General features: G+C 55.7%; 1 protein-coding gene across 8 annotated transcripts in view; it reads left to right on the forward strand.

Annotated features, from left to right (window-relative positions):
* NOL4L (nucleolar protein 4 like) overlaps positions 1 to 26798 on the forward strand; it is a 126954-nt gene that overhangs the window by 34090 nt on the left and 66066 nt on the right. For 2 of the 8 annotated variants that reach the window (XR_006215519.1, XM_042980646.1), the window contains exons 2-3: positions 15563 to 15718; positions 21441 to 21552. Coding sequence is in view for 7 of the 8 variants with exons in the window: in XM_042980646.1 (XP_042836580.1) it covers positions 15563 to 15718; positions 21441 to 21552 (268 nt within the window). In the remaining variant the exon portion in view is untranslated. The other 6 variants (XM_042980647.1, XM_042980648.1, XM_042980651.1 and 3 more) reach the window with 6 other exon arrangements.

Below are 26798 nucleotides of genomic sequence, written 5' to 3' on the forward strand. Positions count from 1 at the left end.
CTGGGCTCTGGTAGATATTGGGGATCTAGTCAGCGTTAACAAGACAGCTTCTACCCCAGAGAGCTCCTGACCTGCCCCCTCAGGGTGTCCTTCCTAGGCCAGAAAGGAATTAGGATCGTAACATGAAGTGTCTAGCTCCAAAATCTGGACAAACGGATAATAGGAGTCAAATGACACACTTTATCTCACCCTTCCTACAGATGAAGCAACTGAGACCCAGAGAAGGGAGACGGGAGCCAGGCCCCAGGGCCCTTGAATGCCAGTGCATGCCTTTCCCAGGTGCCCCACAGGCCCTGGGCCAGGAGGTCAGGAGCCCGGGGAGTTGTAGAATGCAATTGGATTCTGGGTATAGTTTAAAGGTGGAGCGAACAGGCTTTGCTGGTGGATGGAATGGGCGTGGGGCACGTGGGAGAAGGCAGGAAGGAACCCAGGATGGCTCCAGGGTTTGGCCTGAGTGAGTGGGGATGGAGGAGGCTTCTGCTGGAGGAGAGCTCGTGGATGGCTGGGCAGTGGAGGGGGTGGTGGTCCAAACACTTGTTGGATGAATGGATGGATGCCTTTCCCTGGCCATCTAGAGGGGCCCTACTCAGTCGCTTTCAGATTTGGCCAGCCAGCCACATGGAGGCAGAGGAGAGCTACAGGCTGGAGGTGTGACCTCCCCTGGAGGCTACGAGATGGACGAGGTTCAAGGACTGGGTCCTGAGGCTGCCAACATCGGGAAGTTCCGTCCAAAGTTCAGGGTTTCTCCTTCCATGAAATTTTCCAATGTTTTAGTAATAAATTCAAAATTATAATAAATCTCTACATGCTCCCCCCTCCCCCAAATATGTCCATGGGCCTCATTTGGCCTGTGGCCTGGTTAGGACATCTGGTGTATGGGTCTGGGGTCAGACTGCCTGGGTCTGAGTCTGGCTCTCCATTCCCAGCTTGTGTGCCCTTGGGCGAATGACTTAGCCTCTCAGAGCCTTGGCTTTCTCATCTGTAAAATGGGAGCGATAATAGTACCCACCTCCTGGCCTCATAGTAAGGGCTCCATAGCTGACAATGAGGTTGAAGCACTACTCATGATGGACGTTATTGGCAATCAAGGCAGATGATGCCAAAGGGGAAAAGAGCACTGGGCTCTGGGGTGAGAGCCCATCTCTCTCTTGACAAGCTCTGTGACCTAGGACTAAGTTTTGGATCTCTCTGAGAAAGAAGTGTGTGTTTCTGGAGTTGGGCAATGGCCAAAATGCCTGTTGAGGCCTCTGAGTCCCCACCCACCACGCTCCCCGCCCCCTGCCCTCTTCCCTCTAGCCTCACCCACCCACCACCTCCCACCCCTCCAGCCTGCCACCAGAGTGATCTTTCAAAAGCACAAATCTCAGCATGGTCTTTCCCTGCCTGGAGAAAAACCATGTTGGTTTCCTGCTGCCTTTAGGAAAAAGCCCAAGAACCTTAGCCTGGCATGAGGAGGTGGGAGGCGGCCCTCATTTCTCTTCTCTCATTTCCTTCCACCAACCCTGCTTATGTACCGGCCCCACATCCAGCTCTGTCCGCCCATCATCCATCCAAGAGTTCCTGAGTGCTGCCACTTCCTGGATCCAGCCGCTTCCCTCCCACAGTGACCGATGGCTTCTCCACGGTCTCCCGATGTTCCCTCTTACCCTTTCCTCTCTGCAGCCCATTTTCCACAAGCAGCCAGAGGGATCCTGAAAAAAATGTAGTTTGGATGGTGTTGCCTGCCTACTTAAAATCCCGCCGTGGCTGCCTGTTTCACTGTGAGTGAAGCCACAACCCCCATCCCGTCTCTCCACGCTATCCACTCACCACCGCCTACAATGCCAGCCACCTTCCCACCTGTGGGCCTTTGCACATGCTGTTTCCCTTCCTCGATGCTTTCCACGTCACTCCTTCAGGAGGGCCTCCCTGCCCACCTGCCCACATCTCCCCCACCTGAGCTTTCCCCACAGGTGCAGATCACTTGTTCAGGAGGCCGGGCCGCAAGGGTCTGCCTGGGACTCTGTGGCCACAGAGCCTGGCACTGGTAACTGCCCTTTCTGTGGACAAAAACGCCACTCATCCTTTAAGGCCCAGCCCCAAAGTCCTCGGTGAAGCCTTCCTTCTTTAACACAGCCCCATGCCCCACCCTGTTCCCGAGGCCCCTTGGGATCATCCCCTCCTGGGCCAGCCCCTGCCGGCAGGCACTACCCCATCCTGGCTTCCCGTGAGCTTTCTTCTCTCCCTCTCTGTCTCCCACATTCAACATTATAATTATCACTGGATGGCGAGCTCCTCAAGGCCGAAGAGCGTCACAGTGAAGAGAGCTAATGTTTATCAAGCAAGCGCTGGCTCTGTGCTAAGCCCTTTCCCGCATTCTCTCCGTAAATCCTCACAACCCTGTGGGGTTGGCTCTCCTAAGAGCCCCACCTTAAAGAGAAGCCAGTGGAGGCTTAAAGGGGTTCAGTCACGTGCCTACAGTCACCCAGCAAGCCTGACACCAGACCCGGAGCCTTTCATCAACGAGGGCAGTAACTTCTGTACAGCACCTTCCCTATGCCAGGCACGCTGCTGAGGCCTAGCCAGGTGCTTCGACCTCACGGTAACTTTTATGGCAACTCCACATTACGGCTGGGGAGACGGAGGCACAGAGAGGTTAAGCAACGCGCTGGAGCTCAGGGGTAGGATGTGAACCGTGCTGTCTGGCTGTGGGTCACGCTGTGCTAGCCATTGTACCGTCCTCCCTCTGACCTGCCTAGAGGGTTCTCTGTATCCTGGCATCCCCAACACCTGGAATAGCAGCCAGCCCCCAGGCGGCACCAGTTAGTGAGTGTGTAATGAATGCGGGAGTAGGTAAGTGGTGGACAGGGGACCCTGCCCTAGCCGTCCCAGAGCCACATCTGAAAGCTCAAAGATGCGGCAGCCCATCTCCCAGGCTCAGTGCTCCCCCCATCCAGTTGTCCAGACAGCCCCGGGGAAGGACCAGATCCATAAACATGAGGCTCCACTTGGGCCCAGGAGGGGCTCTGGGCACTGTACAAGTCCTCAATATTATTGCTTTATTGTCATTTAAATGGAGCCTGCCTTAAACAGGCCACCCAGTTCTAGCCACCAGCGCTGGACAAAACCCCCATTGAAAAGCCAATTACAATCACTCCATCTAAATTGTCATGGATTTGTATAGAAAATTACATCTCCATTTAGTCCTGAAGCGACGTCCTGGACATGGACAGAGGGGAGGCTGGCCCATTTACCCTGCCGGCTCAGCGCGGGTGCCGCGGGCAGAGAGAAAGCCCAAGCTGCTGGGTCTCGGCCGGCCTGGGGAACAAAGGCCAGTTTGTGGGGGCCTGGAGAGAAGCTGGGCCTCTCAGGACGGCTCAGATTCCAGGCCTGGGCCGATGGACCCTGCACCGCCAGCTGGTCTCCCCTGCTGGCGGCCGTGGCCAGACGAGCTCCTGACAGCCGGCTTCAGGCGGCCCGTCAGGCCTGCCACCATCCAAGGCAGCCAGAGCTTGGCTCATGTCCACACGGCCATGAAATGAAGGAGGTTTAGCTTAGGGAGCATTGGACTGGGATCCTGAGATCTTGGTTTCATTCATTCATTCATTCATTCATTCACAGGTTATGAAGTGCCTGCTGGCAGTGTGAGAAGTACAGTATCAGAAAAGTGAGCTCTAGCTTCAGAGTAGCCTCGGTTTGATTCCAGGCTCTGCCCTCTGTAGCTGTGAAGAGAAGGCTACTTGGATTATTCATTTAGTTCTGAAGTTGGGGGCACCTACCGTGTGCCAGAGGACAGGACAAAATGGTCCTTGCTCTTGGCCCTTAATGTCCAGTGGGGGGGGCGGGTTACTGTTTCACAAATGATAAGTGTTCTGAGGGAAGCAAACAGGGGCTGACGTGGGCTTTTGGGAGTTGCTGTGTAAGTAGGCAGTTCAGAAGGAGCTGGTCATGCCAAGACCCGTGGCAAGGGCATTCCAGGCAGGGGCAACAGTGTGTGTGGGTGGGGGTGGGCATGTGGGTGGGTAGTGGGGCAGGCTGGAGCAGCAAAGTGAGAGTGTGGCAGGGGACAGGGTGAGTGGGGGCACCCTGAGGACTCTGGGCCTCTCCCCTGAGCCTCAGTTTCCTCATCTGTGAAAACGGGGACAATGACCTTAGCCACCGGGGCTGGGGCCAGGACTCAGGAGGTAACTTACGTGGGATCTCAGCATGGTGCTGGGTACAGGATGCTCCAGGCTAACTAAGATAGCCTAACGTAGATGGCGCTATGTCTGAGGGTACAGCCCCACTCCTCCTGGTCACTTGGGGCGATAGCCCAGGGCTGTGGCATGCGTTAGCTCAGTAACCCTCCCAACAGCCCTGTGGGGTAGGGCTCTTCTCCTTCTTGCACAGATAAGGCAACTGAGGCAGCACCACAGGTCACCTAATTATCTGTTACCATTTCAATAATTCTTACTATGGGTTACCCAAGGCCTGGCACAGAGCAGATCCTTAAAGAGTATTTGTTGAATCAATGACCACATCTGGAAGCGGGGTGCTGGGCAAGTGTGGGGAGCTCCATGGGAGATTCCTATCTGTGTGCATGTGTGTGAGTGGCTCTGAGACTGGGTATAGCTGTGTGGAATTCTCTCCGGTGCCCAGGTGCGAGTCTATGTCTGACGGTGTCACACACGTCTCCTGGAGCCCTTCCCCAAATGCCCATGGCTGTGGGGACTCTGTCAAAGTGACTGGGTGTGTGTGTGGCTGTGTCAGCCTGTGTATCACATGTGCCTACACATGTCTGTCTGGGTCCAAAGGGGCACTTGGCACCCTTCCGGGGATGGCTGGCAGGATAGGCGGCTACTGTGGGGCGGGGCAGGACGGGCAGGTTTAGGGTTCAGAGGTGAAGAGGGCAGAGTCCTCATCCTCCCCAGCCCATCCCCACCAGGCAGACAGGCAAATGGAAAAAATGTTCACACCCGGGGCGGGCAGGCGGATGGCTGCCCCACCAAGGACTGCTCTGTGCACAGAAAACAAGTTCTTCTGGTATCAGCTCAAGTTTGGCAGGAAGTGGCTTTTGGGTGGCAGGAAGCTGGATTCAGCTCATATCAGCCCCGGCCGAGGGGCAGGAGAGCACTTATCTGGGGTTAAACAGAGTTACTGAGAAGCAGGGCCCCAACGCCCTGTACCAGATAGAGCTGAGGGCACAGCCCACCCCTCCTGGTCATTTGGGATGACACATGGGGAGAGGAGGCCTCGTAAAGAAGAGTTGCCACCTGTCAAGTGCCCGTTGCACCCCAGATTCCAGACAGAGCTCATCATCCACCTCCCATGAACCCCATTTAGCAGATGTGCAGACTGAGACTCTAAGAGGCAGTGACGTGTCTGAGGTGACTAAGACAAGTGAGGAGAACGGGAGGAGAGAGACTGCGAGAAATTTATAACTATCTAGAGAAAAGAGGAAAACCAGGATAGAGGGCAAAGAGGAGAGGAGAGATGGGGACAGGACAGAGAAAGTAGTTGGATGAATGCAGAGAGCCATGACTTGAGGCCAGTGGGAAGACTTCCGGGGCGCCTGCCTACTGTGTGCCAGGCCCCCCCAGGAACATCCCAACTGACCTTGAGATCCTGAACCCACTTCTCGGATAAGGGGAGTGAGACCCACAGAGCCTTGCTGGCTGAACCACACCTGGAATCTAGGTCTGATTCCAAAGCCCATGTTCCTTTAGGCCATGCCCCTATGCCCAACTTTCCGGGAAGGGAAGTGGCTGTACTAAAAGGGATGCACAATCTCACTCCCTATTCATCTGGGTATACGGTTGAGGAATTCACCAGTGGAGAGCCAGGGTTCAAACCTGCACAAAGTGGATGCAGAACTCATGTGCTTAACCGTGTGACAGGGTGTGCCAAGCACTATGCCAGAGCAGGCACAGAAAGCCACAGCTCTGCCCTCAGGCTGGGACGCAGAGGGTCCAGTCGCTGAAGCCCCAAAGCTATACCTGGTGAGAAACTGAATCTCCCAACTCCCAGCCCTGGACACTCTTGTACCCCTCCACTCAGCCCCAACTGGAGCCCCTAGGGAGTGGGCCACTGGTCCTTCTGTTCTCATCCCAAAAGCAGCACCCAAGCTGTTCCCTGGCTAGGATGCTGATTTGAAGCTCAGTTTGTATGTCGTTTGCACATTACTCAGTGCATGTCAGGAGGTACGAACATCTCCCTTTCCCAGAGAGAGCTGCTGCCCCCCCCCCTTGCCCTCCTCCAGACAGCAAAAATGCCAGCCGGCTAGACAGGGAGCTGCGCCCTGGCCTCTGACAGCACCCGCCTGCTGCCGCCTCCCCCATTCCCTCCTGGAGCCAAATTTAGGCAGCTCCGCTACTGAGAGATGGGGAGAGCGGAGGCAGGAAACGGTGAGGTTGGAGGCAGCCCTGCCTTGGCCTGCATAGGGTGGGGCGGCCTCAGGGGTACCCCTGTCCCTAACGCCCTTGGCCCAGCCTCCCCCAACCCCTCCTCCCCCAGGAATGCGGGCCAGGTTGGGGAACACAGGGTTCTCAGCTGCAGCCCAGGGTGCTGGCTACTCTGGCCTTCAGGGAGGAGGGAGAGATGGAGGGAGGGAGGAGGTCATGGCCGGGGCAGTGGGGAAGGGATCAGATAGCCTCCTCCAGCCCCAGACACCGGCTGCCACTGGGGACAGGAGCCTGCTCTGCTTCTCAGCACTTCCTGCCCCTCCTTGATGTGCCCACCACAGACCTGATTGTGGGGTAGGAGGCAGGAGGTACAGCTGGGCCTTTGGGGACTGAACTCCCCCCAAAGTCTCCACCAGGATGTCTCCTCCTCGGGCTAGACTTCGGCCTTGGTGGTCTTGGTTTTCCTACCTGGGAAACGGAGAGGCTGGCCTAGAATGATTTCCCAGTGTCTACCTACGGCGACAGCAACGGCTCCTGGGAGGCCTGGTAGAAACTAGGGATGTGGCAGTAGCTTTAGGCCTAGGAACTTCTTAGATTTCTCAGGTATGGCTATGTAAGAGACAGCTCCTCACTGATGTGGGATGTGGGTGGGCTGAACAGTGAAAGACCTGGGTTGCATTCCAGCCACCAGGAACCTGGGGGTGCAGTTAATAGTGCCCAGTAGCTGGGAGCATGGATCCTGGCGTCCGACTGCCTGGGTTTGAATCCCAGCTCCACCACTCTGTTCATTCTGACGGTGGGCATGCCAGTCGCCTCAGCTTTCTGTGCCTCAGTTTCCTCACCTCTGAGATGAGGGTAATAAACCTCCCAGAGCTGCTGGGAAAGTGAAATGAGGCAGTGAATATCTGGCACACATTAAGTGCACCACGATGCCAGCTACCAGTGTGACTGTTTTGTCTCCTTGAGCTGTTGGGAGGCCCCCGAAAGCTATAACGGATGTGGAGGCGATGGGGAGGCGCTGTAGCTTGGTGGTTAAATGGGCATCGGGATGGGGGTTCAATTCTGCGTGACCCCGGGCAAATGGCCACACCCCGCTGCGCCTTGGGCGGGGAACAGCACAGGCTCCTACCGCACAGGGTCTGTGAGGATTACACAGATCAGGCTTGGCACAGCGCCTGGCACATAGCGGGCGCTCCCTGAAGGAGAGCTGGCCAGATCGAATGGTACCAGCCCGCACAAAGGACAGGTGGGCAGCGTCCCGGGGATGGTTGGCGGGGGCGCGGGGGAGGGAGCGGGCGCAGGGCAGGTGCGCTGGGAGTGGGGAGGCGGGGCTGGGAGAGGGGGGAACGCGAGGGCGGGCTGGCGGGCGCGCGGGCGCGCAGCAGGTGCGTGTGGAGTGGGCGGGGCCCCGCGCGGGCGGGGTCTCCAGGTGAGCGGACGCGCGCCTGGAGGCTGGCGACGGGGGGGAGGCGCGTCACCCTGGCCCACAGCCCGAAAGCGTCCCTGTGTCTTTAACGCCCTCCTCCCCGCGTCCCCCCCCCGCCCCCTTTGTGCGCCCCCCCCCCCCAGCCGGGCTGCAGCCGCGGAGCCGTCCCCCCTGCACTGACAGCTGGTATCTAATTACTGTGTGAGAATGGAAAGTCAGGCTGTCCCAGCTCCGGGGAGAGGGGATTAACGTCTCCTGCAGAATACACTTCCTCTGGTGGGTTGCCATGGTTACTCTCATTACCTGCCTGCCCGCGAGGAGCCCGCGCGAGCCGCTCCAGCAGGCCCTCCGAACCCGGGCCCGGCGCGCGCGCACCTCCCCGCCCCTCCCCGCTTCTCCCCGCCCCTCCCCGCCGAGGCGCACGCGCGTGCGCCGTGGGGGGGAAGCGAGAGCGGCCTCACCCCCGCCCTGCGCCCCGCGCCCCGCCCCCCCGCCCGAGCAGCTGTCAGTGGCGCGCGCGGCCCGGCCGGCCCCTGCGCGCGCTGTCAACAGTCATTAGCGCGCGGGCCCTCCCCTCCCCCTCGAGCTCCCCCTTACCCCCCACCCCAGCGCAGGGTGGGGCCCGCACCTGGGGCCTCCGCTCGTTAGCGCGCCAGGCCGCCCGCCGCGGCCCCGGAGGGACGCGCCCGCAGGGCCTGCTTGGCTCAGAGCCGCCCCCTTCCGCCTAGAAGCCCCCCCTCAGCGACCCCATTCCCGGTCCTTGGCCTCGGCGCCCGAGGGAGGCGGGTCCCCAGAGTCCTGGAACGCACCCTTTCGGAGTGGTCGCGACAGCGGTCATTTATGGGGGTCTCGCCCAGGGTAGGCGCTATTTGTGCGCCACTCGCGTTCCAACAGCCGTCCTGTCACATTGTATCACCTCGACACAGGAGGAAACTGAGGCCCAGGCAGGCCATCCTTTGGCCAGGGTCAGGGCTGGATTGTCTTCAGGCCTGTGACCTCACCCCTAGGGCACTGGGGCCTCAAGGGCACCCCCAGCCCAGAATCCCGGAGTCAGGCCCGGACCCCCACCCCCATTCCCCTCCTCCTGCCCCACAGTGCCCTTGGCTGCTCTTTCCCTCCATCCCTTAACCTGGGGTCATTGCCCCTTCCTGCCAAAAGGGGGACCCTTTGACTCTTTTCCCTTCCCACCCTTTCTCCCTCATCCTTTCCAGACATCCCAGAGCTAACCAAAAAAATTTAAAAAAAAAAAAAAAAAAAAAGAAAGGAAAGGAAAAAGAAAAGAAAAAGAAATATTCAGAACTGCTTGAAGGATATGGCATCCCTCAAAGGTAGCGCTGTCGTTCGGGGGGCTGATCCCAGGCACCTTTCTGTGGCCTGGGGTGTGCATTTTGGTCCCCGGCGTGATTTGAAAGAAGATGGAGGTTCAGCGAAGCAGAAAGGAGGTCTTGGAAATATGTGAGGCCTGTTCCAGATGGCAGGTGCGCCGCCGTGGCGGCCCGCACTAGCAGTTGGAAATTGTGCAAAGGGGTGGAGAGGAGGCAGGTGCTACACTGAGTCCTCAGCGCCTTGTTTACGTATTTATTTATTTATCAGGGGTGTGGTCTCCTCCCTCACCATCCAGGCCTCCAGAGCTCATTGCAACTGTGGGTCCTAAAATTCTGGTGCATCTTTGTTTTAGAGGGTTGGTGTTTTGTTTGGTTTTGGTTTTGGTTTCCAGCCCACAGTAGGTAGTATTTATAACTGAGAGATATTCAAATGCCGTCCTTGTTCCATTTAGGCAATGCCCTCCCCTCCATCACCTGAATGCCTAGCTTTACTAACGATGACTGGCTTCTCGTGGGGGTTCTGTTGAGAAAATTTCTGGCTCTCTGGGTGCGGGTCTTCATTCCAGTTTTCTTCTTTTCAGTCTCTCAGTTTAGGGTGGCTTATAAATTTCCCGTCCACCTCTTTCCTTTGCCTCTGAGAACCCTTTGCAGGAGGCTGACTCCTCCCTGTCGGGTCTTCTTTCGGCCTTGCCAGGAGCCGGAAGGAGACTTTGTAGGAACCCCCCCCACCCCGTCCTCAAACTGCTACCCCCACTTGCAAAACCTCAGCCCTTCCTGAATTTATTAAAGTATGGTTTGGGGGACAGGAGGAACAGCCCCAGTTCCAGAAGTTGAAAGTAGCATGCAGCTGATATTTGCAGGAACTTTGGCTGTAATGGCAGCCACTTAGCCGGCTGGCCGAGATAGGACAGCACAGCATCCTCACATTTGCCTGTGCAATCAACCCCCTGAAGTCCTAGAGTCCCACATAAGTGGTAGCCAGAGGTGTCTCCCCCCGGGGGTGGGTTCTTCTGCTGACTGACTTTCTCCTCTGATGGCGATCTTGTTGATTTGTATGCTTTGTCAAGAGCCGGCCCTGAAATGCACCAGAAGGCCACATCCTAAGGACTTTCTATGTGGTTTCTTCCTCTGCTGTAGAAACCCAGTTGAGACATGTCGGTGCTATTTAGCCACATCCCTCAGCCATGGCCTCCTCATTGCTGGGAGGCACACGCTGCTCTTATTGTGGTGATGCACTAGCCAGCACCCTCATGACCGGAAACAGGGAGCCCATCTCGATGGGTGTGCGACTTATTACCAGCGAGTGACTTCGAAGTTCCAGTGGAGATGACAGGCCTGAAATCCATCAGCCGTTGGACGGGGGTCTGTTTAATTGGCTTGGTGGGAAGACAGGCAAGGCTCAGGCAGATTCGGCAGCTCACCTGAGGGAGGCCACCCTGGCCAGGGACCTAATGGCCTGGCAAGATATGCTCGTCTCTTCCGGGTAGGTGTGCAGTCCTGGTGTCACAATCCTCCTGGTCCTGAGCATTCAGATCAGTTGAGGAAACTGAGGAAGCCAGAAAAGACCTGTCAAGGGGTGACCCACTGAAGTGTTAATTACTTTTGCCAGGGAGGACTTAAAAATCTGATGTCAGGACGCCGGCACTCCTGCCCTTTCTACTCATAATTTGCATGAAGTCTCTGGACAGGTGTTTTGAATTTATACCAGCGTTGCCCAGGAAGATTCTTTTGTTCTCACCATCAGGCAAACTGGCCTTCAGTGAAGGAGAAGAAAATAATATTAGGCCTAGAAGCACAGAGCAAGCATATATTGAATGAGCCAATATCAGTTTCTTTACTCGTTACCTCCCTGTCCGAATCATGGAGACATTCTAATCAGCAATCCTCAAAATCTGTTGTGCGTCAGAATCATCCGGGAAGCCTTGTTAAAACCCCCAGAAAGTGAGATTTGGTGGGTCTGAGGTGGGGCCGGAGAATTTGCATTTCTATCAAGTCCCCAGGTGATGCGAACTCAAACAGTCTAGGGACCACCCTTTGGGGCCACTGCTGTAAATATTCTTGAAACACGAGCAGTATATAAGCAGACGTTTGGTGATTTCCTCCATAATTCGCAACCTGGCCTTTAGTTTAGAATCCACATGGACTGCTTTAAAGGAAGATGGTGATGTCCAAGAAAGGTCGTAGCTCTGTGAAATCTTTAAAACTATTGCCATGCCTGTTTTTGTTGGCCTGGGTCTGACTGGCTGTTTTGGAGTTGGCTGGTTCGAAAGGATGTAGTGTGTTGCCATGGCAATACTCTTCCCCAAGCAGGAAGGCCCCAGAGGTTGGTCCTGCGCAACTGACCGTGTATTTCTCATGGCTTTTCCCTTGAGGTGCTTCAGGGTTCCGTTCCATCACTCCTGGCTGGCGGTCCCAGGAAGCCGGGGTGAGTCAGGAGGCTCTGGGCCCCCTCTTCATTCAGCCTGTAAATGAAGTGAGCTTTGTCAAGCCAAGGCCCAGCTTGCTTAGGGCCATGGATCAGATTAAGCTAATTTGGGTACAAAGCAGAAGTGGTTGGCAGGGGCATCCCACGGCTATGGGGAAGGTGCTTTCTGCTCCTTTAATTACCAGCTCTTGCCTTATAGCACTGTGTCTGGATTCTCAGCTAAGGAAGGCATGGCTCTCCTGCAGCACTTAGCATGAAGGTTATTACCTCTATGGATGCAGGGCATGGCAGAGATGTCTCGCACGTGACTGCCGTGGGATCCCTTTGTTCTCTTCCCAGGGTTCTCCTTGAAGGACAGACAGATATCCTGGTGTTCTTCCCTTAGGGTGTAGCACACATGGTGTCCAGGTGGCCACAGCTCACCAGAGGACAGTTCAAGGTGGGGCTCTGCAGACCTTGTGTGGTTTGAATTTGGGTTGCTTACAAGCCCTTTCCTTTCCCGTGTACATCTCTGCAGTTGAGAGAGACCAGTTATAGGACCCAGGTTTGAACATCAGGGGAGATCACAATAGATTTTTAAAGCGGGAGCTACTGAAAATGATCCCTGAAGAGTTTCTTTGGGGCAATTTTGTAGTCACATTGGAGCAGGTACAAAGCTGTTGGGTACTCGTGTCTGCCTTAGAATGGGGGTGAAAGGCTGGGACAGAGATGGGCCAGGCACTGGGCAGTGAGGTTTGCTGTTTAATCTGGGTTGGTTAGTTACACCTTGACTTTCAGAAAATTTATTTTAAGTTTGTGTGACAGCCTTAGCATGTTACTTAGGAATTGCATAGGACTATGCATCTCCTCTGATGGTGGGTATTGCCTTGGGGGACCCGTGCTGTAACCTGAATGGATCAGAGGGACAGAACATAAGAGCAAATTCCTAAACACAAAATGTCCAAATTCAGTGGGTCCAGAGGGAAGAGATGAACATTTACAAGCCTATATGTGCCAGATGTCTGACATACACTCTTAGCCTAATCTTTGGAAGAGCCAACAAGGACTTTCTAGGCCCATTTTACAGGTGAGGAAACTGAGTTTCAGGAGGTCAAGAAGTGGGGTGCCTGACTGGCTCAGTTGGTGGAGCATGCAACTCTTGATCTCAGGGTTGTGAGTTCAAGCCCCACATTGGGTGTAGCGATTACTTAAAATTAAAAAAAAAAAGAAAAAAAAAGGTCAAGAAGGAACCTGCCCAAGGTCACCAAGCTGGTTAGGGGACACTTTCCATTTCACTTACCTGAAATACTGTCTTTCATCAGATTATTTTCTTTCTACATTCCTTCCCACCAAATTTTATCTCCATTTTCCAGAGGTGCTACATTCTTGCTTGAAATGGTTTTACAAGCAGAGAGGTCTATTCACTTTTAAGCAGCTAAGCCCCTCATTATGCCTCTAGATTCAGATTATCAAAATGTTGTGGAACTACCCACCTCATTATACTTTTTTTAATATACTTTTTTTCTATTAAAGCTTAGCAGACATATAGAAAAGTACACAGATTGTAAAGTTTAGATTAATGGCTCTTTACAAACCGAACACACCTGTAAAACTACCACCCAGCTCAAGAAATAGAAACCCAGTTATATTTTTATTCTTATGATCCTTTTGTTAGTTTTTGCCAACATGAACCTCTGGTTAGAAGGATATTATTACTGGACTGTCATAATATTTGTCTCATCCAACTCTGTCACAGCAGTATTTGAAGATCCCCAAAATGCTGGGTAGTTACAAGTCAGCTAATGATCAAGTTTGTCACTGATGAGCCCCGTTTACAGATGGCCCAGGACGTCAGAGGGGACTTCAGATACCCCCAGGAAAGAGGTAACGGTAACTCCTGAGAGAGTTTAAGAAAAGAAGAGTCATGGAATTTTACAGCTCAGCTCATAAGTGAAGCTCAGGGAGGCTGAAGAGTTTGCCCACAATCTCACAGCAAGGAAGCAGGACCAGCAGGCAGCTCCTCCTACACACACACACACACACACACACACACACACACACACCACACCACACACCAGATGCATGCTATCTGAGAAGTCCCCATTGAAATGGATCCTGACTAGGAAGGAAGCCATTGGCAAGACGAGCTGTACAGGGCCAATAGGGTCACCACCCAGGGTCACCACCCACGGATGCTGCCCACTGGCTGTAGGATTTGGCACCCTCCACTCCAGATACCCATCTGCTCTCAAGTGGGCCACTGGGAAAGAGACAGACCTATTTGCCCATCATGGCATATTGGGAAAGTTGCTGGACAAAACCAAGCCCCGTCTGTGGCCAGAATGTTCTGTGAGCAAGTGTCCCATTTAGCACCGCCTCTGTTTTCCTTGGACTGCAAAGACCGAGGTCTTAAACCAGCTCTGCCACTTACCAGGCACCATACCACAGGCAGGTCCTGACCCCAACAACCTCCCAGGCTTGTCACAATGTTCAGCCCTATCATAGCTAGGGGAAACTAGCTATGGAAACTAGCTAAGGAAACGACAAAGCCCTTCTTAATTATAGTATTTGTGTAGCAGTTCCTATGGGCTGGGCTTGCTGCTAAGTGTTCCACACGCATCTCAGTTCTTCCTCTCTGTAGCTCATAGGAAAGGTGCTTCTGTTATCCCCCTTTTCTAGATAAAGGAGCTGAGGATTAGAGAAGCAAAATAACGGCTGAGGGTCACACAGCCACTTCGATGATGGGCCGCAAACTGAGGAAGCGTATGTCTCAACTACCCTGCCTGGCTGCTGCTTATAGTCAGTCAGGCGTTCGGTTATTTACTGAGCCTAGTATGTGTCCGGCATTGTTCTAGGTGCCAGGGAGACAGGCAAGAGCCAAGAGATGAAGTGCACATCCTCATAGAGCTGATGTTCTTGAGCCGTGAGCAAGATCCTTTAGGAAAGAATTCTCTGGGAGATTTGTGTTTTGGACAGTTTTAGAGACTCTCCTATCTCCTTTTCCCCCATCTTCCCCCTACACACACACACACACACACACACACACACACACACACACACACACCTGGTTGCTCTTAATCTGTGAAGCTCCCCAGAGCTCTCCAGGTCTCCCCATAGGGAGATGATGGCTAAGAGCCGGGTGTCCCCGAGCATGTGTGTATCCTGTGCCCTATGAATAAAGACCTCACTCTGCAGTCTGTTCCCTTATGGACCCGGCCACACACCACCCCCCCCAGCCTCATGCCCTGCAGTTTCCTGGTTCCCTCCCATCCCTGCTGGTGGGAGACAGCAGGTGTCTGCCCAGCAGCAGGACCCCCTTCTCAATCCTGGCACACCTTTTCAGGACCAGCTGACAGCACCCCTGCTAGCCTTGTAAGAGGCTCAGGGGCCCACGGCCACCTTGCTCATGAGGCCCCGCCACCTCCACGTGGCCTTGTATCTGTTATTCTCTGTATCTCCACACACAAAGAGCCTGGGTCTGCTGCCGGCGCTCAGCTGCTGGAGTGGGGAGGGCCGGCAGCGGTGAAAAGCTTTTCAGAAAGGCCAGGGTGGAGGCAGGAGTCACCCAGGTGATCCGAGCCATTCCCCTGGGACCCCAGCCCGGGACCACAGTGAAAGGTTACTGCTAATTGGCGAGCTCCTGATGGGGCTGCATCTATTTAGCACCCCCCCCCTTCCCCAGAGACTTCCAGGATGGTCTTGGCACAGCATGTGATTCGAGAGCTCCCCGCCTGAGTCTGGCACAATCTGTCTGAAATTGTGAACATGGAGCCTCTTGGTTTTTTAATTTGTATTTTCGTTGTTGTCGTTCTCTTCCCATTGTTTCTGGTAGATTTGGTAGCAGCAGCCGCCCTGACTCTGGTGCCCCTGTCTCTAGGGCTCTTTCGGCAGGCTCCTTCCACCCCCAACCCTCCAGACCTACCTCTGGAGGCCTTGCGGGTCAGGGAGCAGCGCCGTCCCTGCCCCCGACCCGTTGCCAGGCCTCAGGGCCCAGCTCTCACCCTGCCATCATCCCTGACACTAACACAGCTTGTCCACCCTGTCGCAGGGGGCAGATGGCCTGTCGGAGCCGGAGGGCATCTCTCTGAAGCGGGTCGCTGTGGTGGAAGATTTCTTTGACATCATCTACTCGATGCATGTGGAGAGCTCAGCGGAGCCAGGCAAAGCCCCCAAGCACGCTGGGCAGAAGAAAACCTACCGAGCGGTGAGATTTCTGTCTCTGGGCCTCTGTGGGCAGCCCCAGGCCTTGGCAGGAGGCCATGGGCTCCGCACATGTTGGGCGGGGGCGGGGCAGGGAGCTGAGGCGTGATGAAACGGCCTTTGGGGACCCAGGGGGGCACAGGGCAAGGGCATGGCAGCCAGAGATGGCTCAAGGGGGGCGAGGGGGCGGGTTCTGTGGTCTGAGCACAAAGGAGAGGCAGGTTGAAGGGAGCGAGGGAGGGAAGGAGAGGGACGAGGGCAGGAGCAAAGCCCTCTTCCTGGTTTCTGCTTCACTCATTCCCCTCCCCACCTCCCACCCCAGCCCCTTGCAGCCTGTTCTGGGACTGTGGGGGTAGGGGTGCCTAGATAATAATAATCGAAAGAGCAAATGCTTCCATGGCATTTACTGTGTGCTAGGCCTGCCCTAAATGCTTCCTGTGTGAGTTCGTCCGGTCCTCCACCACCCTGTGAAGTCAGTACAACAAGTTCCCCAGGGGAAGTCTGAGGACCTGGTCCCTACCTTTGAGGGAACAAGAACCCTGAGGGCATTCAGCAAAGGCACCTCCAGAACCCTTACGTTCATATTATTGCTAAGCCAGCGAGGGCTTCATGGAGAAGATGGTGCATAAGCTGGCATTCTAAGCTTGGGTAGGCAGAAGGGAGCAGAGATGGTGATCTAGGGCTAGGAAACGTCACACATGGGGAGGTGTGGGAGACAGTGGCTAGAGAAGGAGGAGCCTGCCTGCCTTCTGGTCCCGTCCCCCTGTTGACTGCCATTGCCACGGATCATGCACAGCTCTGAACCCAAGACCCACCACTAAACCAGTAAAGCCAAACACTATACGTTCATTCAAGCCTCAGAGCAATTTTGTGATGGAGGCACTATGGTCCCATTTTGCAGTTAAGGAAACCAAGACCCAAAGAGTTGATCTACGGTCACACAGCACTTATGTGACAGACAGCTGGTGTTCTCATGCCCCCTGTGTGTCAACTTTCTCTCTGGCTTCTTACCTGCCCCTCTGTAACTGGACTTCCCCACCCAAGGCAGCTGTGAACTCCACCCCTACCCCAAATTCTTCATATAAATAGCCTTGGACTGCTGTGGAGGTAGCCTGTATAAGTCTATAATTTTCCTATACGGCCTGAGTTCTGAGGGTGTTCCCACCAGAGGGTCATAGATGAAGGGAGGGACAGCCAAGCCAGGGCCTTTGTGGGCCCCTTGGTATTACTGAGACCCAACACATTTTCTAAGCATTAAATTTGTCAGTGCTGGGCAGTTTGCGTGTGCCAGGCTCTGCACTCAGCAGTTTCCTGTGCACCAGCTCTCTGAGCCTTCACTCGTACAAAGAGTGTGTATGTATACATACATATGTGATGGAGGTCATGTATATATATGTGTGTATACACACATACACACACACACACAGACATATGTATATGTTAATGTTACCTCCATTTTACAGATGAGGAAAATGAGGCTTAGAGGGACACATAACCTGCCTTGAGGTCACCCCTCTGATGCTTGGAGGCAGGCAGCTGGACCCAGAGCCTGTGCCCTGACCGGTACACATCCTGCCTCTCCACAAACCCCCCGTGTGCAGCTAGTAAGCCCCAAGACTTGTTGTGGTCAAGGTAAATGGGCTTGGGCTAGCCAGACCATGTGACTTCCCTGGTCCCCTTCGTGTCTAGCACCAAGCTTCACCCACAGGCACTCCCTGGGTATTTACGAAGGCTGGGTCTGCGGCCTCCATGCTGTAGAGAGGGCTGGGCTGGGCTGGTTCCGCCAGCCTCTGTGTCCCTGGGCCCTGTGTCCAGCCCTTTGCTCTGCACTTCCTGGCTTCCCGTCCATATGCCCGCCGCGTGCCCCACTTCCCGCTGCCCAGCCTGGAGCTGGCACATGACTGGCAGTGGGCCAGCTGGGCTGTGCACAGAGCTGGAATTTCAGCAGCAGGGCCAAGGCTGAGTGGAGCAGGCCAGGGCCCTCCTGCAGCGGGTGTGAAGGCCAAGGGGGCTGCTGCACCTCCCTCCCCACCGTGTGCCTCCTCTCCCTTCCCCCTCCTCTTCCCCATCTGTCACCCTTCTCTTGCCACCCTTTCCTTTTTGGGGGGTGGGGGTGGTGTCTGGATGCTTTTGTCCCCCTGCTTTTCATCTGCTCCCATTTTCCTCAACCCAAGCGTAGCTCTTCAGTCCCATCCATGCCAGGGAAAGAGCCCCCAAGGAAACTCTGTGCTGACGACTGCAGAGAGGCACAGCCTGGCACAGTGGGGTTTACATCAGGCCCCGGCTGAGGGTTTTTTGGACCTGTCTCTGTGTGTTTTGCCAAACCTGAATCCTGGGACTTACTTGCCATCTCTAGGGCACCGGAGACCTTCCAGATTCTTATAGGCCTGGGGTGCCTGCAGGAAGCAGGGGGCTGGAAGGGAGATGGGCAGACTTGTTCAAGGGTATTGAAGGAGGCACATTATTCTGTGGGAAAAAGAAGCTTCTAGCACCTACCACTATCCAGCAATAGATCAGAGAGGGCAGGTAATGAGCTTTCTGAAACTGAAGGTATATGAGCCAGGGATAGATGGCCATTTAAATGGATAATGCAGGGGATTCCCATTTTGGAAGAGAAGCTCCTGCCTTATGCTGCCTCTGATGCAGTGTGACCAGAGGATCCAGAGGCTTCGCAGGGGGACTTGCCTATGCCAGGGTCTGGGGAGGGTTCCAAGTGGTGCTACAGAGTTCTCTGAGCCCACATAGAGGACTGGGCCTCTTTCAAGGGGGCTTTTCTGGTGTCCGCACCCATCTGGGTTGGAGCAAACTCTTTGCTTCCTTCCTCTCTCCCAGGGTGCTGGTAAGCTAGATCAAACTACGGAGTCCGGATCTGGCTGCCCTGACCACTCTGGAGGTGGGGCCAGATGTGGTCAGCAGCTGCTCCAGGCCCACCGCGTGCTAATCCACCGCAGGGCAGTGGCACGATCTTGTAAAGTGGTGCAAATCCCCCCAATTGGCCTCATCTGTCCTTGTCGGCCCCTGAGCTGGGGAGCGAAATGGGGCCTTACAAGTCAACGACTCTGCAAATAGCTTCTGCTCTCCCTGCCAGTGAAATCTCCTTTTTACCATGAGGGAAAACGTAAAAGGCAAATGCACTTACGGATCTCAGTGTCCAGGCAGGAAGCCCTGAAAGCAAGGCAGCAGCAGGCAGCCGAGGGAAGCTGGGTGGGGACAGTGGTCCTGGGCTCCCCTCCTTAAACACAGCAGCTCCATCTCTATCTGTTTCACACGTTGGCCTTCAGCATAAGAGACTACTTCCAGAACTGTGTCCGGAGCTCTAAAACTATCTGAAAACCACCACCCTATTGACTAGAGCATGAGCTAGGATTGTCTTCCTCTCTTCAGCTCATCCCGAGTCCTGTGGCCTTGGGCATCCATGCTGTAGAACAGAAATGGATGTCCCATTTCTCACGTGGACAAGCCAGGAGAGTGAACCAAAAGATGCCCGGAGGAGGCCGAAGGCCACACATTGCCCCCTCCTCCATGCCAGCCCCTACAGCAGCGTGGAGCTGGGCTAGACGCTGCACCTCACTGACTCCCCATGGAGCACTTAGTGAGGCTGCAGACATTCCAGCCACCCAGAGCAGGGCTCCCTCCTGGCCCTCAGATGGCTCCAAGGACTCCTCACCTATACTTCTTGGGTCCACCCCAGCCACCCCCGTGTGGGACCCAGGTCCAGAAGGTGTGCGCCCCGTGCCCCCTGGCCAGCTTTGCGTACGGCTGGGGTCCCTGCCGAGGCCAAGGGAGCTGCGGCTACCATCCTGGCCCCTGGGCTGGGCCCTCCTTGGGAACTATCCCTGAGCCCTCGGTGGGTCAGGTGCAGCCAGGCCGGGAGGGCTCTCCTTGAGCGCTGGGAAAATGATTTCTCTGCCCAGCGGCGGGTGAGCTCTGTATAGTGAATCGTGCTGTCCCTCTGGAACTTTCCTCCTTTCTCAGCAGACTATGACCCTCCTCCCCCAAGCCCTCAGCTCACCTCTCCTAGGTCTGACCTGGGATATCACCCCTTCTGTTGCGGCACCTCGGAGGTCACCTGTTTGCCCGACTCAGCCACACCCCCCTCTTTGTCCAGCAGGTGCCCTTCCCTCTTGCCCGTTTACTCCTGCAGCCGGCAGCCCTTCAGTGGGGCCCACCCCTCCCAACCCTGAAGGCCTGAGAGGTGCACACCACCCGCCACCCATAAGACTTCCAGGCAGGTAGGGCTGAGAATGAAGATGTCCACGTGTGTGGCAGGAAGGCCCCCATCCCGCAGCCCTGAGACCGGAGGAGGATGGGCTGCGTGCCCTCCCATCCACTGGCTCCAATCAGAGAGCTGGGGTTTGCCCTTGTCCCTGACCTCCAGAGGAAGGCAATCAGACAGGGAATTTGGAAGGGAGATAACTCATCAAGGAGACTGCCTGCTCTGCAGAGCATCAAATCAGCTGAGAAATAACAATTGTGTCACCAAAATTAACTCTGCGTTTGCAGCCGGCCACCGAGCAGGAGTAGCCCCCGAGGTCCACAGGCCAGCTGAGCAGGGGGCACGGCCTGGCCCCCGTGCTGGGACCCTGCCCCCCCCCCCAGCCCCATCCGCTCTGCCCTACCCTACTCCGCCTCCTGATCGCCACAGAGATGGGACAGGGTGCTCGTGCACCTCCAAGCAGCAGACCTGGTGCGGTCCTGGAGAGCAGTCCCCACCCCCTGAGGGCTGACCAGAGCCCTCCGCCAACTTTCCCCGCTGGGCTGCGGCGAGGAGGGAGGAATGCTGGGGTGATGCTGCCCCTTAGTGGAGAGGAGCGGAAGGGCTCCGGCTCTGGGAAACGTGCGAACACCAGCGGCTGGGCAGCTACCGGCCTCAGCCAAGGGAACCTGGGCCTAAGAGGCGGCCAAACCAGGGCCAGTCCATTTCCCAAAACCCAGAGCGAGAGGAGATGGCCTGGGCTTCTGGGACTGCACCCACTTCTCCACTCCCCTGCCCAGCCTGTTTCTTGTATTCCCTCCCATCTATTCCAACTTCCTTCCCACACCTGCTTTCTCCTCCCTGGCTAGGGGAGGCCCTCTGGAGGCAACTATGGAGGACAGGCTTTTGGTCCAGCACTGCCTCTAAAGAGCTGTGTGACCTTGGGCAAGTCGGTTTACCTCTCTGGGCCTTGTGACCTCACCTGGAACATAGGGGTCATTGGCAGCCCAGTCTGAAAAACCTGATCCCTTGGCATCAGACTTTCACAGCTCTCTCTAAAAATGTTCTTGATCTGTGAGTTATTGCAGGAAGAGCTTATAGAACCTTGGGCTCTGTTCATAGGCCCGGAGCCAGTAGCTTTGTAAGTGGGTCTCCGTTTACCCATCTCTAAGAACGGAAATTTTTCCTCCTCCCGTAGAGCAATGCTTATAAGCTAATTTTTCAGTAGCAACAATAAAATGCTCTGAGAGGAGTATTACTTATTAAAACATAGGTTAGATAATGTTTACGTGTTTTGCTTTCTCAGTTTTTAAGCTCCTTTATTCAAAATTTTAGAACAAATGGTTTTCCGTAAGAGTCCTCACTCATTTCCATGGCTAAGAATTGAGGGCACCTGCCACCTGCTCCTCGAATCCCTTCCCTTCCTGGCAAGGGCCAACCACCTGCCACCTGAGCACTGACCTCGGTGACCTGGTGATCAAGTGACCTCCCCCTGGGTCCATATGATGAGCAAACCTCCTCTCTCCCCCAGATTGCAGAGACCTATGCCTTCCTTCCGCGAGAAGCCGTGACTCGATTCCTGATGAGCTGCACAGAGTGTCAGAAGAGGATGCACTTTAATTCCAATGGCCTGGAGCCCAAAGGTAGGGGAGAAGGCAGGCATGCTGGTGCCTTGGGGGAGGTTGTGCAGGGAAAGGCCCTCCCACCAGCAGGGCCTGCCCTTTGCTGGCACAGACAGAAAAGTGCATGGCCAGCAGTTGTCTCAATTCCCAGAGGCCAGTGTGGGTCCATGCCTAGAGAACTTCGCTGTTGGTTTGGTTGGGGGTTTTTTGGGGTTTTTTTTTCAGCTTAAAAAAAATGTCAGGTTTTATTTAAAAAACCAATGGTATATTCCTACCTCCTTTTAAGACCCTCTTCTCCCACTGAGGTTCCTGGTGGCAATGATCACCTCGCCCTAGTCCCTGAGCACCTTAATACTTGCCACCCAAGCCTCACTCTGGGCAGTGTCCTCATGGGTCTGGTCTCACCATCATGACTGCGAGCTCTCTGAAGACAGGAGCACCCCCCTCACCACGGGTACCTCTGTACCCTGTAGCCCCACACCTACCAGTAGTCGGTCCTCCCTCAGTGTTTATTCCCTCGCTGTGAACATCCAGGAAATCTGTGGGAATTACCTCGAATGTAAATGCCCAGAGCACTTGTGACCAGGCAAAGTTGGTTCCTTGGGCCAGTGTCCATGCTCTCCAGCTCTGCCCTGCCCCCTGAGATGCAGCAAGGACCCCCATTTCAGTCCCCCTCAGCCCCTCACCCTGAGCACGCCCAGAGGCCTCTGGCAAGCCTGGTGCCCATTTGTTCGCAGGTGGCTTTGGCACAGCAAGGTGGGCCGATACATGTGGCCGGTGTGACTGTAACTCTGCCCTGAGAAATGGTGCTCAGGTGGGCGATTTATCAGGGCTTCTAGGCTGCTCCTGGGCATCAGGTCTGTAAAGGTTGCTGAAGTCAGTGGGCGTTTTGCCTGAGGATGGGAACAGACTCAGCCTGAAGGGCAGGCTGTTCACTTTGGGTGGTACTCAAGTGGCACCCCCCATTTCTGGGGAAGGAAAAATCAACAACAAAGCTCAAGCAAAGTAGATGACAACAAAGAAATTGGAGCCTAGGTATCAAGTGTTTTGGGGTTTCCTCACTTTGGTGATCTCTGCTGACTCACCAAATCCAGAAGCCTTCCTGTCCATGGGGTTGCTAGGCCATGGCTGCTTCACCAGGCACATTGGGTAGCTTCTAAAGTATGGGGGACAGGAACAAGTGTGGTTAATGCCTCACAAACGCTGGGTTCCTGGTTTAAGAGCAGAGCCCCCAAGACCACACTGGGTGGGTCTGAATCTCTGCCAGTCAGCAGCTATGCATCCTAAACAAGTGACTTCGTCTCTCTGAGCCTCAGTTTCCTCATCTGTGAAGTGGAGTGAATCATGGGACCTACGTCAGGGGGCTAAGGTTGGAGAGTTAATCCCTGTACCCCGGCACACGGCTGCCGCACAAGAGGAGGGAACCGTGGTGGTTGTAGCTATTATGGTAATGCGCATGCCTCAGAGGCCCCCGCCCCACTGGGCCTGGCCCTGGCTGAGTGGCTGCAGCCTTGGGCCAGGGCAGTGTCTGGTCCCTGCAAATAGGCCAGGAGGGCTTTCCCTGCCGCACCCCTACCCTGTCAGGGTCTGAGTCCCAGGGGCACGTGCCCTGGTGGTGGCTGCCTGTCCCCTCCTGTTCTGGCCTAATTGTTTCCATAGCAACTGGCGGAGTCACACTGAAGCACTAGCCTAGGGGAACAGAGGCCAGGCCAAGAGGGACTGCATTTGTGGGCCGCTCCGGGGTGTCTGCAGCCTCCCTCTGTTCTGGTCCCTTGCTCTCTGCCGGTGTGGAGGACGTCCCTCACCCCCCGCCCCCCAACTCCTCAGTGAAGGCTGCAAGGTCTCGTCTCCAGGCTGCAGCTCCGCTTCTCCTCATCTGTGGGCTTCGGCATGGCCAGCGCGGCCAAGAGGGCGATGCTGAGCACAGCGGCAGCCGGTTTCTTCTCCAGGCTGCCACCATCAGGCCCCCACCCCCAGGGAGGAGGAGGGAGGAGAGTGATGGGAGGGAGGTGGAGAAGGAGAGGGAGAGGGGGAGAAAGAGAGAGAGAGAAAGAGAGAGAGAGAGGGAGAGAGAGAAAGAACGCGCGCGCGTACTCACGCCAGGAGGGAACCGCCTAGAATATAAACCAGCTCCGTGTGCTCTGTGCTGGAGCCTCCCTTCCCAGGGGTGTGCTCCAGGCAGGACGGAGCACAGGAGGCGTAAAGCTGCGTGGTACCCATCCTTGCCGGTCCTCAGGCAGAATGCCACTTCTCTGCCCCCGGGAGAGGAGCTTCCCATGCAGGGAGAAGAGGAGACACTGAGAGAGCAGGAGACGGTGCGACCCACGGAAAAGCCTGGGCTGGGGGTCCAGCAGACCTGGGTGTGGTGCCTGGTCCCTGTTGTATGTCCTGTGGCAGGCTGGGGACCTCCCTGCTCCTAACAGCTTGTATGATCCTACGAGGTATCCATCCCACCTTGCCGCTAAGAAAACGAGGCACAGACAAGTGTCATGGTGAAATCAGTTGTCCAAGCCCTACCAGAAGGCAGGAGAACTTATTTTATCATCAGCAAGATGGGAGTAATGCCTCCCTCATGGAGCTGAATTAAAGGAGCCTATTCTGTAGGGCATCTGGTGTGGCAGGTACCTGGGGAACATCAGCCCGTTTCTCCCACCCTATTAGGTGTGTGCACCATGGTGTTGAGACACAAGAATGCCAATGTTCAGGTGGCCCCGCAGGGAGACCTCCGGTCAGTCAGCCTACCTAGGTGAGCACCCTGGGTCCACAACCTGGTCGCTAAGCAAAAGGGAAGAGCTTGGTTCTGGAAGCTGCCAGTGAAGAGCTCTGGAGTGGGAAAGGCTCCCCTGTCTGCTTAATGGCTAGAGGCATTAGCTGCCTGGGCCACCCTTGCCAGCTGGCAGGGCGTCCCTTCTCCTACCCCAGCTAAGAGCCCACAGCGCTGGTCTCCCGCAGTGCTGGCCTCCCTGGATGAAACCATACTGCTCGCTCTTTCGTAGGCGCCCCTGCCATGCCAGCCCTCCCCCCTCCCTCTCCTGCCCCAGGCCCCAGAGGCAGGCCTGGGTTCCTGTCCCAGGAAGGTGGGGCAGGAGGGGGACAGGGAACAGGATGGAGACTTCTCAAGGGGCTGTTGGGAAAACTCCTGGCTTCCTGGCCTCGTGTTAAAAAGAAAGAAAGGAAGCAAAGCAGCCTCCCCTGCTCAGCAGTTTGTCCCCGACAGAGCCTGGGGGCCTGGACCGTCCCCTGCCCTCCCCCCAACGCCAGGAGCACAAACAAAGGAGGCAGCTGAGGATCAGGAAGTCCAGGGATGGGAAATTCCAGGGCCTCCCGGCTCCACACTCCTTTTCCACCACCCCACAGCAAGTCCAGGCGGAGATGGGACAGAGTGAGAACCGGGTGTGCCCTCAGACTAGCCCTAGCTCCTGGGGAAAGGGCCTCTGGAGGCATGCTCCGGTTTTCTCCGATCCGATGTGGCAAAATATTATTTGCAAGGCAGCAAACTAGGAGTTAGCAGTGGGCAACCCAGTTACCTATTGAAGGGTCCCTGCCTTGGAGACAGAGTTGTCCACTCAGGTGGTGATTCATTCACAGCCAGGCCCAGACTCCTCTGTCTCAGTCCAACCCCCTCTGTTCCCCCCGCCCCCGGCATCCCTCCTTCCTTTCCTCCCTTCACGTGACCCCATTGCAGCTCGTTCCTAGGCCCCTGCAGAGTCTTTCCAATGCTGGCCTGGTTGCTGGCTTGGCCTGGCCCAGTTCTCATACTCATTTGCTGTGTGACATGGGGAGGGTGCCTCATCTGTAAAATGGGCTGTTAATACTAGTACCCACCTCCTGGAGCAGGAGGGTCTTCGTGGAGCTCCTAACGGGTGCTGAGTAGCCGTCAGCTAAGTGATTGAACATTGTTCAGATCCTCCCTCCACAAAGCTGTCTTGAACTACTCCAGAGCCTCTGAACTCTTCCTCCTCTGACCTCTAATGGGCTCCGCATCAGTCCCACCCCGCCGAGTACAGGGATTGTACCTACAGAGTCCCCCCTACCTTTCCCGCCAAAGGTACACACATCAGTTCTCCTCGAATACCTGTTGGCCTACTGATTCACTCCCCGGGGAAAGAGGCTTTCCATCACCTTTTGAGCCAGCCCCAGGCTTTGGGTCTCTGTTTCCAGATCCAAACACCCACACAGGCTGGCTGGTCTCGTGGCTCCTCTGGGCCCTCGTCACGCACGTATCCTTCAACATCCAGCCCTGCCTGGGAGAGCTCTTGCCACTGGCAGCTGAAGCCACAGGCCTCTCTGGACTGAGTTCTGTTCTGTAGGTGAAAGCTCAGGAGAATTGCCCGCGTTTGCTCTACGTGGAGGAGCGAGGGCCACTGCCTCCGCTGAAGCTTGCCTCGATTGATGCATGCCATTGGAGCCTAGCTGTGGAGGCCAGCACTTGGCTTGGCCTGGGTCAAGCCTCCGCATCACAGGTTATTCTCGAGGCCCATAAAGCCAGGGCTAGCTCCTGGGCGGGTGTCAGTTTTCCTTGGCAAAGCATGTTGAGACATTTCTTTGAGTGATTCCTCTGCTCCTCTCACCAGCAGCCTGCTGGATTATGGTGGCTCTGCGACCGTGGTGATCTCCTAACTCACCAGCGGTATCGCTAAGTGGCTTGAGCACGGCCACTGTGTGTTGACCCCAGCGGGAACTGACCTGTCTCAGCAGAGCCCAGGGAAGCCACTTGTAACCCATTCATGCGTCCACCTTAGCTTATGCCCATCCTGGCATTCGTCTGGCCTGTGAGCACGTGGCTCCACGGAGTTCCCGGAGCTACCACTGGCTTCTGCACCTCCCCTCTTTCCTACCAAGTTGATCCTCTTGATGTGAGCCACTTACCACCTCTGGAACTTCCTGGCTGGCAGAAACCCTGCCTGCCTTTCTCCTCACTGCGGTCCCACAGCCAGCTCCCTGGCATGTTTTCTCACCTGGAATGCCTCCCCGCTGCCCGCCAAGGTCCCGCCTCCCCGCCAGCACTCTCGCTTCTGGAGCCGCAGGCACGAGCATTCCACTGCACTTGGATCTCTGATGGATTTGTGCGTGCATGCTCAAGGCATCCGGGTTCCCCCCAGACGGGGCATCCTACCTCCTCTTCTTGAGCCCTCCTGGCTCACCTCTGGGTACTGGAAATGGTTTCTGATCTGTGGACCTGCCGGGGACAGAACAGGCCAAGGAAAACCCCTTTCCCCTCCTCCCAAGAGTAACATCCTAGCCATTGGTTTTCTGTTTTCTTTCTT

Source organism: Panthera tigris, chromosome A3 (assembly GCF_018350195.1).
Source record: "Panthera tigris isolate Pti1 chromosome A3, P.tigris_Pti1_mat1.1, whole genome shotgun sequence".
NCBI classification, from domain to species: domain Eukaryota; kingdom Metazoa; phylum Chordata; class Mammalia; order Carnivora; family Felidae; genus Panthera; species Panthera tigris.